General features: G+C 42.5%; 1 protein-coding gene across 7 annotated transcripts in view; it reads right to left on the bottom strand.

Moving 5' to 3' along the window:
- CARD19 (caspase recruitment domain family member 19) overlaps positions 1-16,169 on the bottom strand; it is a 63,527-nt gene that overhangs the window by 41,146 nt on the left and 6,212 nt on the right. For 2 of the 7 annotated variants that reach the window (XM_053301887.1, XM_053301886.1), the window contains exon 1: positions 8,305-8,592. The exons of 2 other annotated variants lie outside the window; for them this stretch is intronic. Coding sequence is in view for 1 of the 5 variants with exons in the window: in XM_053301886.1 (XP_053157861.1) it covers positions 8,305-8,311 (7 nt within the window). In the remaining 4 variants the exon portion in view is untranslated. Of the gene's footprint in view, positions 1-6,545; positions 6,595-8,042; positions 8,163-8,304; positions 8,593-16,169 lie in introns of those variants that run through there. 3 more of the 7 variants (XM_053301889.1, XM_053301888.1, XM_053301891.1) reach the window with 3 other exon arrangements.

Below are 16,169 nucleotides of genomic sequence, written 5' to 3'. Positions count from 1 at the left end.
TTAGCCGGGTTTGCTGCTGATGCACCACCAAGAGCCAAATGGTTCCCACAGGGAGCCAAGCCCAGGCTTAGCTGCCCTAGCCTGGTCTTGGCTGCTCATGAGAACAGCCTCAATATGTTGTAGGACATGTGTTCAGATATACACGCATAAAAGTTTTTGAGTGAATTACTGTACTTACATTTATTTTAAATAGAAAGTGTACTGCTGTACCTATGTTCAACATATGAATAACTACTGTACCCATGCACAGAACTGTACAGTGTGCACAGATGTACCAGTGTTCAATAGAACATGCAAATACATCTTCTCTCTTGGTGTTCAGCACTGCTTATTTGCATTCCTTAGTTCTAACTGTGTGTTTTGCATATGACAAAAAGAAGGGGAGGAGAATAGTTGTGGGGAAGTGTTTTTATCAAGGTATCGGAAACAAGGAGCAGATTTCTCTTTAATTTTCAGAGTGTGGGGAGGGAACAGGTTGCAGCTTCCCAGCAAAAGCTGCTCTGCCACAGATGCTCAGCCTCTTTCACCCTCATCTGTCTGGTTTTTGTTTTGACTTTGTAGCAGAGCAATCTGACCAATCTTTATTCCTGGCTAGAAATCAGAAAAATAATATTTGCAGTCATTGTGTCAGATCTGCACACGGGTACAGATGGTGACACAACTCATCCCTTGAAAAACTGCAAATGAAAGATACATTGGCTGTGGACTTCTTCTCAGCCTCAGCTTTCATCATCTGTAAAATGAACATTCATCAGTTGCCTTTGTTGAAGTCTTTGTCCAGTTCTGCTGGCTACCTGAGGGATTTTGATGTTAAAATCTCTTGTTCTGTAAAGGAATTTTTGTCAGGTCACCATTATGTGACTGGCTCTACCTTTCCAAACCAACAATTCACATTGGTAGCTCTCAAGGCTCTGGCCAAAAAAAAAAAAAAAAGTAGCTTCCCGAGCCCTATTCCAAATGGTCTCTGCCAATTATCCAAATTAGAAATATGCATGAGTAAACAGACATATAAGATTTCAAATAAGTAACTGTAGTTTGCCATGCACAGTTAAAGAAAACCACACACTAAAGTCATATCCATGATTCAGTCAAAAGTCTGTCCTAAAACATATCACATCTCTACAGAGTGTGTTGCCAAGCGATCAAACAATATGGGAAACAATAAATCAGTAATTTAAGTGCACTAAAGAACAAGTAATGCTAACAAAGCAACAAATTCATCATTTTGGTCTTCAAGCAGGACATTATTCTTTCCACAATGCAGGCAATTATAGTACTAACAGTGACTGCAGAATGACCTGGTCATTATTATAACTGCATATGGCTTTTGTCCTCTCACCCATTCTTTCAGTTCTTGGAAAGAATCAACAAATCCATAGTTAGTTGCACACTTTGCAAAAAGACTGAGAACTTGATTGCTTCTGGCAGCAAAGCATAAGATTATACAATAGTCTATCATTATACCAAATTAAGAATCAACAACGCTGTTAAAAAATCAGGAAGTTTCCCTAATATAGATTGGGAACGGGGTTTTCTTGCCTCATTTTCTGAGAGTCAGAGACATACAACTGACCTGTGGGTATATTCATCTGCAATCTCTCTGATCACCAGACACTGCAGGGGTGTGTGTGTGTGTGTGTGTGCACGCGCGCGAAGCATAAGCAATAGGTATGACCACCTCCATCGTAGGTGTCCAGGAGTGGCACCGGATCCAAAAGCACTTCCAAACTGTGAGAAAGAATGCTAACCCACCAAGAACATTTCCCCTTTATTAAAAGATTAATATACCACCCTTCTACCACCTTACAGGCACTCATGGTGGTGTATAATATTATGAAACAACCACTAAAAATCAGCTAATTTTTCAACATAATAACAAGGATTCGAAGCAGCTTTTTGGACCTGTTACGATTCGGCCCACTTCAGTGCCCTTTGGCCTAAAGTAAAGTGCCATTAGATGGGGACCAAAGTGGAGTTGGAGTGAAGCAAACAGGCCAAATCCTTCAATCCCATGAAGCGTTGGTTTGCACCCTCCCTCCTCATGTCTAGAACTACTTATTGAGGCCAGCAGGAGACAGGAGATAAGCCTCTATTCTGCCTCTTCACTTCCTGCTACAAGGGAGCAAGCAAGCAAGCAAGGGAACCACACAGCCACTTCATTGCTGTAATCTCCTTAGATAACTGATGACCTAGCCAGGCTCTACTGGCCTGGGTACCTATGAGAGATCGCTGCAATCACACAAGCCATTTGCCTATTCCAGAAGTCAATTAAGGTTTTGATAAAAGTACTAATTATGCTATCAGGCAACTCCTCCAAAGCCTTCAGAAAATCTGAATCTGGATCTATTAGCCTCAGGGGAGGACCATCTTAATCTGCAGCCTGCAGAGTCTAAACCTCACCAGGTAATGATCCACCCATGACAAAAAAGCTACACAAAGCTTTTCCATCTCTAGGTCATTTTCTTATTGTCCAGAACAAAATACCAAATTAAGAGTGTGCTGTGCACCAACACATGGATAATTTGGTACAGACCATGGTCAATAGGGAGACCATATCCTAAGTGCATCAGGCAAGGGACCCACGACCCCCACTCCATCAGCATAGGCAAGGAAGTTGTTGGGGTTGAGGAGACACCAACAGAATCCTTATTCTATCCTGTAAGCCCAACGTGAGATACACACACTCAAATAGGTGAATATCTGACGGAATACCTAGTGAGGGAGATAGAATCCAAATACACCATGGTGATTTCCCTTCCTCACTCACAGAGTCTAGGTTGCTACTGAGCTGCCAACCTAAGCAGCCACAGCTGAAAGAAATTAATTCCTTCCATTGCACCCAGGTAAAACATATCAGCTCAGCTCATTCATCCAGGATTAAATCCGATATGGCAGCACCCTTCCCATTTACTGACCTGACATTCAACAGCAGCAGCCACACACCACACTCTTGGCTAAGAGAAATGTGTCTAGACCCCCTTCCCACATTCAAGAACATCCCAATGTCATGTCTTCTCCTATCCCAAATGCCTTCCCACAGTGGCATCGGACCCATAACATCAGACCACTCTACCAACACCCCCAAACTACACGGGGGGAGGGGAGTTAAGAGAAAGAATGTTATTTTGGTGGTGGAGTTGACAGTCCTTTAAACATAATCTGGGAGCCAATTCAAACCATATAGCGCCCACATAAGGCTGCTGCAAGGGCTTCTGTGGCTGCTTCATGCAATGTGCATAACATCTGAAAGACCATTACTGCATGCATTACGGGCTCAACTGCATGAAAAATCTCCACATCAATGCCAGCTGCCACTAGCCCCAAACAAATTTTGGTGGCCTTCTCAAGAAGGCTGCAAACAGGGGTGTAGCTATAATTGACCGACTGGGTCCAAAGAACCCGGGGCCCCCAACTCCACCCCTCCCTATTTTCTTCATTATCTCCCTCACTCTGAAGGGCCACTGGAGAGAAAGGTGAACATGGGCCCCCTCTCTCCTAGCTACGCTCCTGGCTGCAACATTTAAACTTTCAGAACTGCACAGGAGTAAAGAGTGCCAGTCACCCACAAATGCTTTCTTCAGTTTAACAAGTATCTGATTTTTCCTACTGATAAGCTGTAACTACAAAACACCCTTTCATATGCAGTTAGTGGAATGAGTTACAAAAAGTAGATTCAGGCCTCATGTCTTTGACATGTTTCCCACAGATAGTAGCATCATGTCCCCCTTTTCAAGGAACAAGGTAAGCGTTCAGGGTAAACACCCGAGAGAACACATAAGGTTGTGAAATTGCTTTCGTCGATTGACTCCTTGGCCTCCCAAGTCTGACTTCCCCAAAAGAGCCAACCATTCTTATAACAGAGCTATGTCCTTAGTGATACTGTGTAAGGCTCCAGGATTGCTTCACAACAAGAAACAGCTGGTAGATGCTGATAGGTTTTTGTCTCCAGCGATCTAAGCTGGATATGAAGTGATAGCCTAGAACTGAAAGGCAACCAACCATGTGGATTATCCAAGCATCAGCTCAAGGAAATAGTGGCTTTGAAGGTCAGCATTCAGAAATAAAAGACTATACATGGGAAGGAAAACTCAGCAAACCACATCTTTATATGTCAAACACAGTCAATTACTTCAGCACAGCACGAAAAAAAGCACTGGACTCTGCTGTTGAAGCAATGGTTGTCTAAGGTCTACTTAACATTTGTATCCATACAAAATCTAAAATAAACATTTCCATTGAAGCATCTGCATGGCATGTGGCTTCTTCCTACACAGGGACTCAAATTACTACAGCTATTTTGGGAAAAACAGTTCAGCTATAGTCTGAATATATAATGTATATTAGTTCATGTTTCAGTCTGTTTGATGTGTATCCTGGAAGTTACATGGCATATTGTTTTTTAACTTTATAAGCTTGCCATCTAGGGATCCTGATGTGCTCAAATCCACCTTGTAGAAACATTGGGCTGAGGCAGTGATTTATTTCAATCTACATTACAACTAACATCTATGCAAGCAGCACAGCAGAAAGCAATGAATTCTCACCACACTTTCATGCAGAGCCTCATCCTACAACCATTTAAATACCATGATTTTGCAGCCATGGGGAAACTGCCAACTTAACTCAAAAACTGCAGCTGTACTCTAAAAGTTGTGTAAAAGTGGGAATTCTGAAAGGTACATACAGATTTTCTTGCCACATTGCATCATCCCATGACAATTTGCACCTGCCAAAAAGTCCTACTTCTGCACAACCGTTAAAGATACAGGAACTCTGTTCTTGATTGGGGGTCAGGGAGGGGGAGACTCTTAACCATGCCACCAATACCCTAGTTTTTAGTAGAGGGTGATGTTGATGTGATTAGGAATCAAAGCATGAGCTCCTGCAGTAGACTAGGGCTTCTCACATTGTACTGTGAAGCCAAAGCAGGGGTTTGTAGAAGGACATTACAGAACTGGAAAAGGTGCAGAAGAGGCACCTGGTGCTTTTTATTTTGGAAAAGAGGCAACTATGGGGAAACATGACAGAGGTGTATACAATTATGCATGGAATAGAGAAAGTGGACAGAGATAAATTTCCCCCCCTCTCTCACACTAGAACGAGGGACCATCCCGTGAAAATCCCATGAAGGCCAGGAATCTTAGGGCCAACAAAAGGAAATACTTTTTCACACAGCACATAATTAGCTATGGAATTCTCCACCACAGAATGTGGTGATGTCTACTAGCCTGAATGGCTTTAAAAGGGGCTCACACAAATTCATGGAGGACAGCTCTATCAATGGCTACTAGTCTGTGGGCTACCTCAAGCCTCAGAGACAAGATGCCTCTAAATAGCAGTTGCAGGGGAGCAAAAGCAAGAGAGAGGTCATGCCCCCAAGTCTTGCCTGTGGGCTTCTCAGAGGCATTAGGCGGGCCCCTGTGTGAAACAGGATGCTGGACTGGATGGGCATGGGCCTGATCCAGCAGGGCTGTTCTTATGTTCTCATGTAGGCTACGGCCTCTCACGTTACGCTGGTAGTGAGGAAAAAGGAATCCAAACGGCAGCACTTTCCACATTACTTGTGTAGCACAAAAAATGTCCCAACATCCACCTACAGCACATCAAAACTAAGTGTGGGGCTGGGAGAATGTCTGCCTGCATTACTACATCTACATTCCTCCTGTCCTGTTCTCCCTAGATTCAGAGGCGCATGTTGGAACTGGCACCAGTTTTTCCAGTTTTTTGGCATCAGCCAGTCACTCTGGTGGTCCACCTGCATCTGCAATTTCCTTGTTGTGTTAATTGCTGGGAGAGTGAAAGCCTTGTGTGCTGTTTCTGCCAAACTCAATGAGGAAGTGTAGAGGTGAAGAAAGAGAACCCTGGCAAAACAAGAGACAGAGGGAATAAATAGGGTCAGAGTGCAGAAAGATAGATGGGTTAAGAGAAAGAAACAGAGGTTACAGAAAGACCTGTGCAGAGAAACTTGTGGTGATATGGACAGGAATGTTTACAAGGGAGAGGAGAAAAGAAGAGCGTAACAAAGATGGGGATACTGATCTATAATGTTGCAGGAAAAAAGAAAGCCATATGAGATGGTGTCGAGAGAGAAAAGGAAGGAGGGTTAACAGACAAGAGAGATTCAGAGTAGAGTGCACTACTATGGGGCAGAAAGAGAAAAGGGGGACCAGTAGAAAAACACTCAATTCTACAAAAATGCTATTTTGTCATTAATGCAGCAAGACATCCTCCTGAGTTAATCAATTTGTAAAAATAACCTTTATAATGATTTAAGTTGTGTACCCCTGTTCCACCCTAATACTGCAAAGACAAATATTGCTAACAGTTTGACAGCATCTTCAGTGAAAAAGTATAAAATACAAGTAGTTCCAGTTTAAGCATACTAAATAAAAATCTGTTGAGGGGGTGTGATGAGAAACATTAAAGTCCTCACACAGCAGAGTATACTCAGGAGGTGAAGAATTTTAGCCCAAGGGATGAGCTGGAGACAGCAGGTTGAGTTAAAAAAGAAACTAAAGGTTTTGAAGAAACTAAACATCACATACTGAGAGAGACATTGATCTTTTAGTACCCAAACAGGCACTAGCCTTCAACAACAGCAGCCTTTTATGAAGGACAGCAACATGATCGGAACAGCGGTGGAGGAGCGGGTAAGGACCTGGCTGTATGCCTCATTCTTAAAGCTACCACACTCCGCCCTTCCTCCCCGCCCCCCCTCGTACACATCCCTAGAATTCTCACTTCGAACAAAATCAAGGCTAGAAGGTTCATTTGAATTAACTGCAAGGATCAAGCTCTTTTGCTGCAATGTTTAGAATAATATTATTGGCATTCTAAAACTTTTCAAAGTCATATTTACTAAAATGTTAAGTTGTACAGACGAGCTCTGTTCCCATTTTGGTGACTCACTTGACATAATTAATTACATCTTTACAGACTTCAAAGGTGGCTTATGTTGTTATTACTCAAATGATCCACTATGCTAGTAAGAGAAGATATTTTTGAGTGGATGAAAAGCACTAAGTCCTGAAATAAATGTGTATTTTTTAAAAAAACTTAAAACCAAGAGACAACAATGAATATATAACAGTAAGGACTGAATTAGACAACAAAAGAAATACAGAAGGCTTAATAAAATCCTCTCACCACCCTGAAATGGAAGAAGCATCTCTCCTAATACTTGTGTTTTTGTTTCAAAGAATGGAGCAGACCTAATGCTGAGCACTGCAGGTCAAACACAGTATGTGCTTTCTTTGCATTGTCACAAAGTAGAAAGCAAGCTTTCAAGTTTCCAGAATCTAGGCTGGGTAGTAAATAAAGGGGTGGGTGGGGATAGATTTAGACAGTGATGGTAAAGCCATAGTTTGTAACAATCTTAGGACGGGGTGCAGGTTTTGTGTAGATTTAAGAAGACTCTGCTAGGCGTAAGACAGATTTCACTTTGTCCTGAGGGCTACCTGGACAACGAAATAACAGTCATTTCCCTTTTTCTCTCTCTTCAGAATATGAAAAATAGTGGTTACTTGTGTTTGTCTCACTAAATGGAACAAATAGGTCCCTCGCAAAGAAGAAAAGCAATACATGGCCATTATGTTAGTAAAGCTGAATATTAATTTAACTTTAAATAAAACTAGTGCACCTCCTAAAATTAATCTACATTTGTTAATAAAAGTATTGCCCTATTTGGGTTGCTTTTTTTTCATTGGACCCACACATTTTTAGATTTGCATTTTAATTCAATGAACTGAGCCATGCTCAACTGAGCTTAATGGGGTGGAGGGTGGGGGGAGAGACTATCGGGCTGCTTAATGAAGCCAGCACACATTTTAAAATAAATTATATTGTTATCGGGGGCCTGATTTCCCAGTAAACATACAAGATCCCCCTGCATGCCTGCAATCACACGCTTGCCTGGAAGTAAATCTTGTTGGATTTTATTGGAATTTATTTGCAAGTAAACGTACACAGAGGTCGTGGTGCAGTTTGCAATGCTATGTACAACTTACTCGGGAGTAAGCCACATTAAATTCAGTGACACTTACTGTACACGAATAAGCAGGCTGCACAATAGCAAATGATGTGCAAACAGCCAGCTCCACTGAAAGCGGACAAAGCCGCCCTGAAAACTATCTCCAACTCCTATCCCTGCTCGGGGGCATCTGTCTCTTGCTACTCTCGGAGGCCAGGCAGACCTGACTCCGGCAGTTCTTCCCGCATGTCCAGCCCTGCTCTGTGCGCCCCCTGCAGCCAAGACTTGGTGTGGCCCACTGTCCCTTCCCTCCGCTGGGAAAGGACTGTACTAACCTGGCATAATGGCGGCAACCGGGAAGGAAACCCGGCGATGTTTGGAAACTTCCTTGTGCTGAAGCTGCCAGTCCCCGCCCCTACAAGCTCTGACAGAAACATCCTGCTCCTTCTCAGGCAGGCAGAAGGCGCGCCAGCTGCGTGGCTCAGGTTACAGGCAGGCCACGTCTGCGCGACTCTCCAACAAAGCTGCCAGCCGCGTCAATGGAGGCAGCAAAAAGCTTCTTTCTCGCCAAGATCCTCGCAAGACTTGAACTTGACAAGAGCTTCGCGCGTCAGGTTCCTAGACACGTGTCTGTAGGACAGAAAAGGTTTCCACACTTTACTCCGCCCCAGTGCAGCAGCGACAGCCTGGAGCTGCGAATTCTGCTCTAAGCTCCAGCTTCAGCGCCTTCATAGAGAAAGGCGCAAGACCAGTCTAATAAGTTTTGTGTCGCCTCCTGGTCCTAGGCTTACTTCTTCAAAACCTCACATTTTCACCAAAGTAAGCAAAACAATAAAGGCGGCATATCAATAGACACTACAAAAGCACTCTGCTGTATTTGATAAATTGCAAAGAAACGTATGTTTGTGTTGTTGATAGGAACATAGGAAGCTGCCATGTACTGAGTTAGACCATTGGTCTATCTAGCTTAGTATTGTTTTCAAAGATTGGCGGCGGCTTCTCCAAGGCTGCAGGCAGGAATCTCTCTCGGAGAAGCCAGGGAGGGAACTTGAAACCTTTTGCTCTCCCCAGAGGGGAATATCTTACAGTGCTCACACATCAAGTCTCCCATTCATATGCAAGCAGGGTGGACAAGTCATGCTTGCTACCACAAAACCAGTTCTCCTTCATATATCTGCAGAATCATAGAATGTTAGAGTACGGAATGTCCTTATTTATTTATTTATTTAATAAAGTTGTATACCACCCACTACCGAAGTCTCTAGGCGGTTTACAGCACAAAACAGATTTTTTTACAGCATAAAACAGATTCTTCTAGTCCACCACTCCCCCCACCCCCCCTGCTCAGTGGAGGAAATTGCTGCAGCATCCCTGACAATTGGCTGCCCACCCAGCCTCTCTTTGAAAAACTCCCACACAAAGGAGAGCCCACCACTTGGTTCCAATCCAGTGACAGCCCTTCAGATATTTGAAATGGCTACAATATACACCCCCAGTCTTCGCATCTCCAAGCTTACATACCCAGTGTCTTCAGCTCTTCTCATAGGTTTCCAAACCTCTCCCCATCTATGTTTGTTTGTTTCATTAATATACCATCCATCCCTGAACAGCTCAGGGCAGTTCACACAAAAACTCATAAGGTACACTATTTTTTCATAAAGAGATTAAAGTAACATGTAAATCACGCACACCTGTGCTTCTCCTGTATTTCAATCTAAGACCTTCACACACTTATGCGAAAGTAAGCAAAATTAAATATAGTTAGATTTTCTGAGTAAGCATGCATACAAATACAGTATCAGAGCAGAAGGTCAGGTTTTGCTCCCTTCCTCAACTATATATGCAAGATTGCAGCCAATTTTACTTTATACGATACTACTCAATGGAAGCCAAGGCAGCCACTAACTGCCTTTAGTTTTGATCATGCCAAGTGTGATGGAATGTTGAGATTTTCATATACCTATATGGGAAAGCTATCCCTGACCGAAAATTGGCTATGCACTGGTTCAGATGGAGTACTAAACCATGGTAAAGTCCTACATGATCAAGGCTAAAGAAGCTGCATTAGGCTTGTGTACTCTTGTTCCCTTCCTCTTCCTTCCTTCCTTCCTTCTCTTCTCTACTGTGTATGAACCTCAGGGATGGTGGTTTGTTAACTACAAACTCAGGGAACCAGAACTCCTGGCAGATTGTAAAGACCACCCTTTTCCATAGGCTTATGTCCTGGCTTGAGGTTTCTCTGCGTTTGATATTGCTGCTTTGTGTATTGTTTTTTTAGTAATGATTGTTGCTTTTATAATATGTGGGGGAAGGATTTTTCCAGTTGTGCATTTTTATCTTATTTTTGTTGTGCACATTGTGCAGATTTTGTTGTGCACATTGGGTGCTGTGCAAAAAAGCAGTATGTATGTTGTATAATAAATAACACAACTGACTTTAGTTAGAACAAGCCAGGATGTCAAACCACAGTTTGCTCCTAGTTCAATACCCTGGCTTATTTTAACTTTAATTAGTTAACAAACCACACTTTCCAAAGTTCATAGGCAACAGGGAACATTATCCTCTTGCACAACAGAGAAGAAAGAAGGGGGCATGTAAGCCTGCATACCTGTTAGACTTGTTCATAAAGTGCTAAGCCATGCTTTAGAGTTGCATCTGAACCAGGCCTGTATCTTAGCAATACGAGTCCTTCATTTTAAGACATAATTTAATTTATCATCACCCTGCGCCCCCCCCCCCCCACACACAAAGCCCTTCCTGGGGTCACTTCACCTGTGTATTTTTTCCTATCAGTTTCTTATTTCATCCTCACTACTATTTTGGAAAAGTCTGGTCATCTTATGTTTTCTCCTCTCCATGGCTGACATCCTAACTAACATTGTATGCATGCAACTAAGAAAGGTACCACTAGTGTGGCACTTGTAACCAGTGTTCCCTCTGAGGCGTGTGCATGTATCTCACACGTATTTTGATGTTTGCTCAGTCAATTTTAGATCCTGTTCAAGTAGAATCAGGAAGGTCCAACTCTGAATGCATGTGCACTCACACTGCCTTGATACTGCCACCCAGAACAAAACTCATTCCGCACACGGATGAAAAATATTAGAGAACACACTGCTAGTAATCCCCTTCTGAAGCACGAGGACTCATGCATGGGGGATGATTTTTGCACTGGGAAAGATTTTTGCAGGGAACCTCACTTACCCAAAGACACTCAGTATGATCCAAAAGTAAGGCCCTGAGAACTCCGCAGCCCTCTGGGGCCGATGTCTCAGGAAGCACTTCTGGGGAAAGAAGGACTGGCAAAGAACCACATGCCTTTTTTAGCTGCAGTTTTTAACCTGCAGCATTAGGATATTGGCACATATAATTAATATTGTAAGCTGTCTTCTGTGCCACTGTTATATTCTGTTCACATTACTGTCATTAAAACATGTTTAACTATAGTCAGATTTTTAAATGATGGTAATTTCAAGCTAAAGGGTTACACTTGCAAAGTAATTAAATATTTGAGGTGTTTTGATTAGAATTTTGTCCCTTCATTTGATATTGTTTCTACAAGCATTTCCAATTCTCTTTATGGCCCTGTGAATTCAAATATACCGATTCATGACCATAAATAAAAGTTGATGGCAAACTTAATTTACTTTGTAGTTTGAACTGTGAATATAAATTTAGACTTATAAAATTCATTGCCACTTTTGGAAGCAATTAATTGCGCCATTTCTAATAATATAATTTATTTTTTCACATAATTTAAGTGTCTGAAATAAAATTTCTGCATTTTTCCTAATTTGCATATATAATTTATTATCTGCATGCACTATTTAGTTTAATAGTGCATTTAAGAACATGAACTCATCCATTTGGGTGCAGTAGATATAATACATTTTTGACAGCTAGATTTTCCAGTCTAATAGAAATATTGACCCACCTAAAATTAGGAGTGTTAAGAATTTTGTGACAATGATCCTAAGCACAGTGACATGCAAGTGAAATCCACCGGAATCAATGACTGACATACCACGATGCTCCGTGTGCATTTAGTGTAATGCAGGGGCATAACTACTATTAGGCAAGGGGAGGCAGCTGCCTGGGGGCCCCCACGCCTCGAGGGCCCCCCCAGAGGCAAGTCACATGACTATATATTGTGAAGTGTGTGTGTGTATCAGCAAGGGGCCCATTTTAAAATTTTGTCTTTGGGCCCACTCCAGCCTTGTTACGCCCCTGGTGTAATGCAAGTACAGTTGGCCCTCATTACTAACAGGGGTTCCCGCCAATAGGCACAAATACCAAAACCTTACCCCTGTGGGATCTAGGGGTTAGGCTCACACACTCACACACACACACCTTAAAATCAGGGGGAGGCATAAATAAGGGGGAAAGTATTCTACCTGGCTCTCCAGCAATGCCCCCCAAACCCCCAATTCCTCCAATTTTAGCAAAAAATGCAGGGTTTTTAAAAGAGCCACAAAATGGTTCTGTGTCGCCTCCAGACTGGAAATGACTCCAGAAGTCATTCCCAGTGCACCTGAAGCCACGGATAAGTGAAAATGGCCTTTTACACCTGGTTTCTAGAACCATGAAACTATGGTTGCTGGAACCACGGATAATGAGGGCCACCTGTACTGCTGCATCTTCCTAAGTCAAGTTGTGAGAACACAACTTGACCAAATGCTGGAATTGTGCAAGGAGACTTGCGTGATCCCACAGCCATTGGAAACTCTGAGACTTTTAAAAACTGACAACTTTTAAAAAGTCTTTAAAGATGCATCTATTCACCCAGGCATTCATTCATTCATTCATTACATTTATATCCCGCTCTTCCTCTGAGGAGTACATGGTTATTTTTATCCTGTTTTATTTTTATACTGTTTTAATAGTTTTAACATTGTTTTAATATTTTAATTTTTTTTAATATTTTAATTTTTTCTGTTGTCATTTATTTTCTTTTGTTGTAAACCGCCCAGAGATGCAAGTTTTGGAGTGGTAGAAAAATAAATAAAATAAAATAAAATAAATAAATAAATAAATAAATAAATAACAGCTTGCATTGGGTAGACACAGCATCACTTGTTTTGCGCTAAACACATGTGGAGCATTGCATGGTATCTCAGTCCTGGTCACTTGGTAAATGTATAGGTAAATAAATTTAGGATTAGAGTATTATGTATACTATTTAGATTTATTTATTTATTTATTAAACATATTTATATACTGCCCCAAACCCACATCTCTAGGCGGTTTTCAGTAAAAAAAGCACAAATTAAAACAAAACAATTTAAAACAATATTAAAATCTGTTAGGCTAATTAAAAAGCCTGGGTGACCAAATGTGTCTTAACTGCCTTTTTAAAAATTATCAGACATGGGGAGGCTTTTAGGGATCACATTGCAAAGCCTAGGGGTAGCAATGGAGAAGGCCCATCTCTGAATAGCCACCAGATGAGCTGGTGGCAAATGCAGATGGACCTCCCGAGAGGATCTCAATAGGTGGCGGGACTCATAATGAAGAAGACCTTCTCTTAAATAACCTGGATCTAAACTGTTTAGGGCTTTGTAGGTTATAACCAGCACTTTGTATGTTGCCCAGAAGTTTGCTGGTCAATGACCGAATAAACTTATCTATCTCTCTGTTGCCCAGAAACATATTAGTAGCCAGTGCAGTTCTTTTAGTATATGCTAAACAGAGAAGAAGATAAACATATGCTAAACAGAGAAGGGGATGATCTTATTTCAGCAGAGACATATTCCAAAGCCCTGGGGCAGCCCCAGACAAAGCCCAGCCACAGAGAAAGCCCAGAGAAAGATAAGCAGGTGGCAACCGTAACCTGACCTCTCCAGAAGAACATGACAGGCAGCAGAGTTCATGACAAAGGAGTCACTCTTTTAAATGGTCTGTTAAGGTTTTTATAGGTGATAACCAACATTTTTGTATTTCACCCAGAAACATATCGGCAGCCAGTGCAGTTCTTTCAAAATCGGTGTTATGTGGTCCCTTCGTGTTGACCCAGAGACCAACCTGGCTGCCGCATCTTGCACCAGTTGCAGTTTCCGAACTATGTACAGAGGCAGCCCAACATAGAGTGCATTACGCTAATCAAGTATAGCAGTTAATAGCATATGCATGACTGTTCTGAGGTCGTTTAACTCAAGAAACGGATGCAGCTGGTGTATCAGCCGAAGCTGATAGAAAGCACCTCTGGTCACTGACTCAGCCTGAGACACCAGAGAGAGGTTTGGACCCAGAAGCACTCCAAAACTGCATATCTGTTCCTTCCGGGGAAATATGACCCCATCCAGGACAGACAGATCAGAGTTGTCTCCCAACCATGCACAATAGGTACCGCCACCTTATTTGGATTCAGTCTCAGTTTGTTATCCCTCATCCAGCCCATCACTGCCTCCAGGCAGGCATTTCCTTTTCCCAGTGATGTTAACATAAATAAACAGATTTGGGTTTCATCAGCATACAGATGACACTCTGCACCAAATCTCCTGATGATCTCTTTCAGATGTTAAAAAGCATTGGAGACAATATGCAACCTTGTGGTGCTCCATAATGTTGCTCTTTTTGAAGAACAACAGTCTCTAGGCAGCACCATCTGGAATCCTCCCGGGGTAGGAGTGGAACCACTGCAAAGCAGTGCCTCCAAATGGACCAACCAAGTCACATTCCTTCTGCAAATTACTAACGGGAGATTGTCCATCAGGTGATCAAGGCAGTCTCCACCCCACAGCCTGCTTGAAAACCAGTTTGAAATAGATCTAGAGAATCTTACACCCAGAATCTTACACCCAGAACCATCTGGAGCTGAGAGGTCATCACTCTCAATTACCTTGCCGAAGCATAGAAGGTGAGAAATGGGCCTGTAATTGCTTAATTCTGAGTGGTCTAATGTAGGCTTCTTCAAAAGAGGATTGATAACTGACAGGAAGACATTTTGCCCTCCCTCAGAGAAGCAGTTATGATGTCTACTAAGACCCTCCAATAACCTCTCTACCAAAGAGTATAAGCCAAGTCAGACAAGAGTCAAGAGAACACGTGACAGACTGCACCACTCCAAGCAGCTTGTCCACATCCTCAGGAGTCACAAAGTGAAACTGATCCAAGCTCACTGGATAAGAGGAGTCGCTGGATACCTCCACTATAGATTCTAATAAGCGTGGTGTCCTGGTTGGCCTGAATACAGGATATTTTGACCATTAAAAGTGTCACAATGGGTAACTTGTTTCCAAATTCAGATTCAGGGGAAGAGGGGCACATACTAGTCCTCTCGCAACCCTGGACAACTCCGCTGGATCTGGATGCAATGTGGGCAGAAAAGAATCACTTATTTGCCACATGTATTGTGCTCTGTATTGTAATCTGTTGAACTTGAGTCGAGTCTTACTCCACTTGTGCTCTAGTTGTCTACTTTGCTGCTTCAGCTCCCATAGTTCTTCCATGTACTGAGGGACCAGTTTTGAAGTGTTGGAAGTTAAAGGACTTTGCGCTGTCTCTTGTCTCAGACAGTGAAGGACAGACTAGTGAGTCAGAGGGCTAGAGGGTCAAGACATTGGTCACCCCTTCTCCACTGCTCTGACGCTATCCCTTTGAAATGTAGATCAGGGGTGTAACTACCATTAGGCAAGCAGAGGCAGTCGTCTTGGGGCCCCACTGCCTTGAGGGGCCCCCCAGAGGCACATCACATGACTCCCCACCCGCCCATGTTGCACCCCCTATGAATTATGTTGTGTCTCTTGGAGATCGGCAGGAGCAGAGAGTAAAAAAACTAGATTCAATGTAAACTAGATATTCACCGTATTCATGATGGGGATGTGAGTGTGAGTGCACTATATATATTGTGTGTGTGTATATCAGCGAGGGGCCCATTTTAAAATCTTGTCTCTGGGCCCCCTCCAACCTTGCTACGCCCCTGATGTAGATTGGTACTCTTAGGGATTAACTTTCTTCCTCTCTCTCTTCCTTACCTGCCCTTCTACCTTGCAACATGGCAAGCTCCTCTCCCTGCACCATGTGTGCAGAGAAGATGCAGAATCCATCTGCATCCGGCTAAATAGATAGATTAGAGATCCTAACTCCTCACTTTCCTATCTAGAATGGAGTTCCTTAATAAATGCCTTATATATTGATTTGAAACTATGAATTGGCTCCAAGTTCCTTTACTCTCAGCATACACGCATGCCTAAGTAAATTC

This window comes from Hemicordylus capensis, chromosome 2 (genome assembly GCF_027244095.1).
Source record: "Hemicordylus capensis ecotype Gifberg chromosome 2, rHemCap1.1.pri, whole genome shotgun sequence".
NCBI lineage: Eukaryota > Metazoa > Chordata > Lepidosauria > Squamata > Cordylidae > Hemicordylus > Hemicordylus capensis.
Note: the sequence above shows the minus strand (reverse complement) of the source record. Positions and strands in the feature narration are given on the sequence as shown.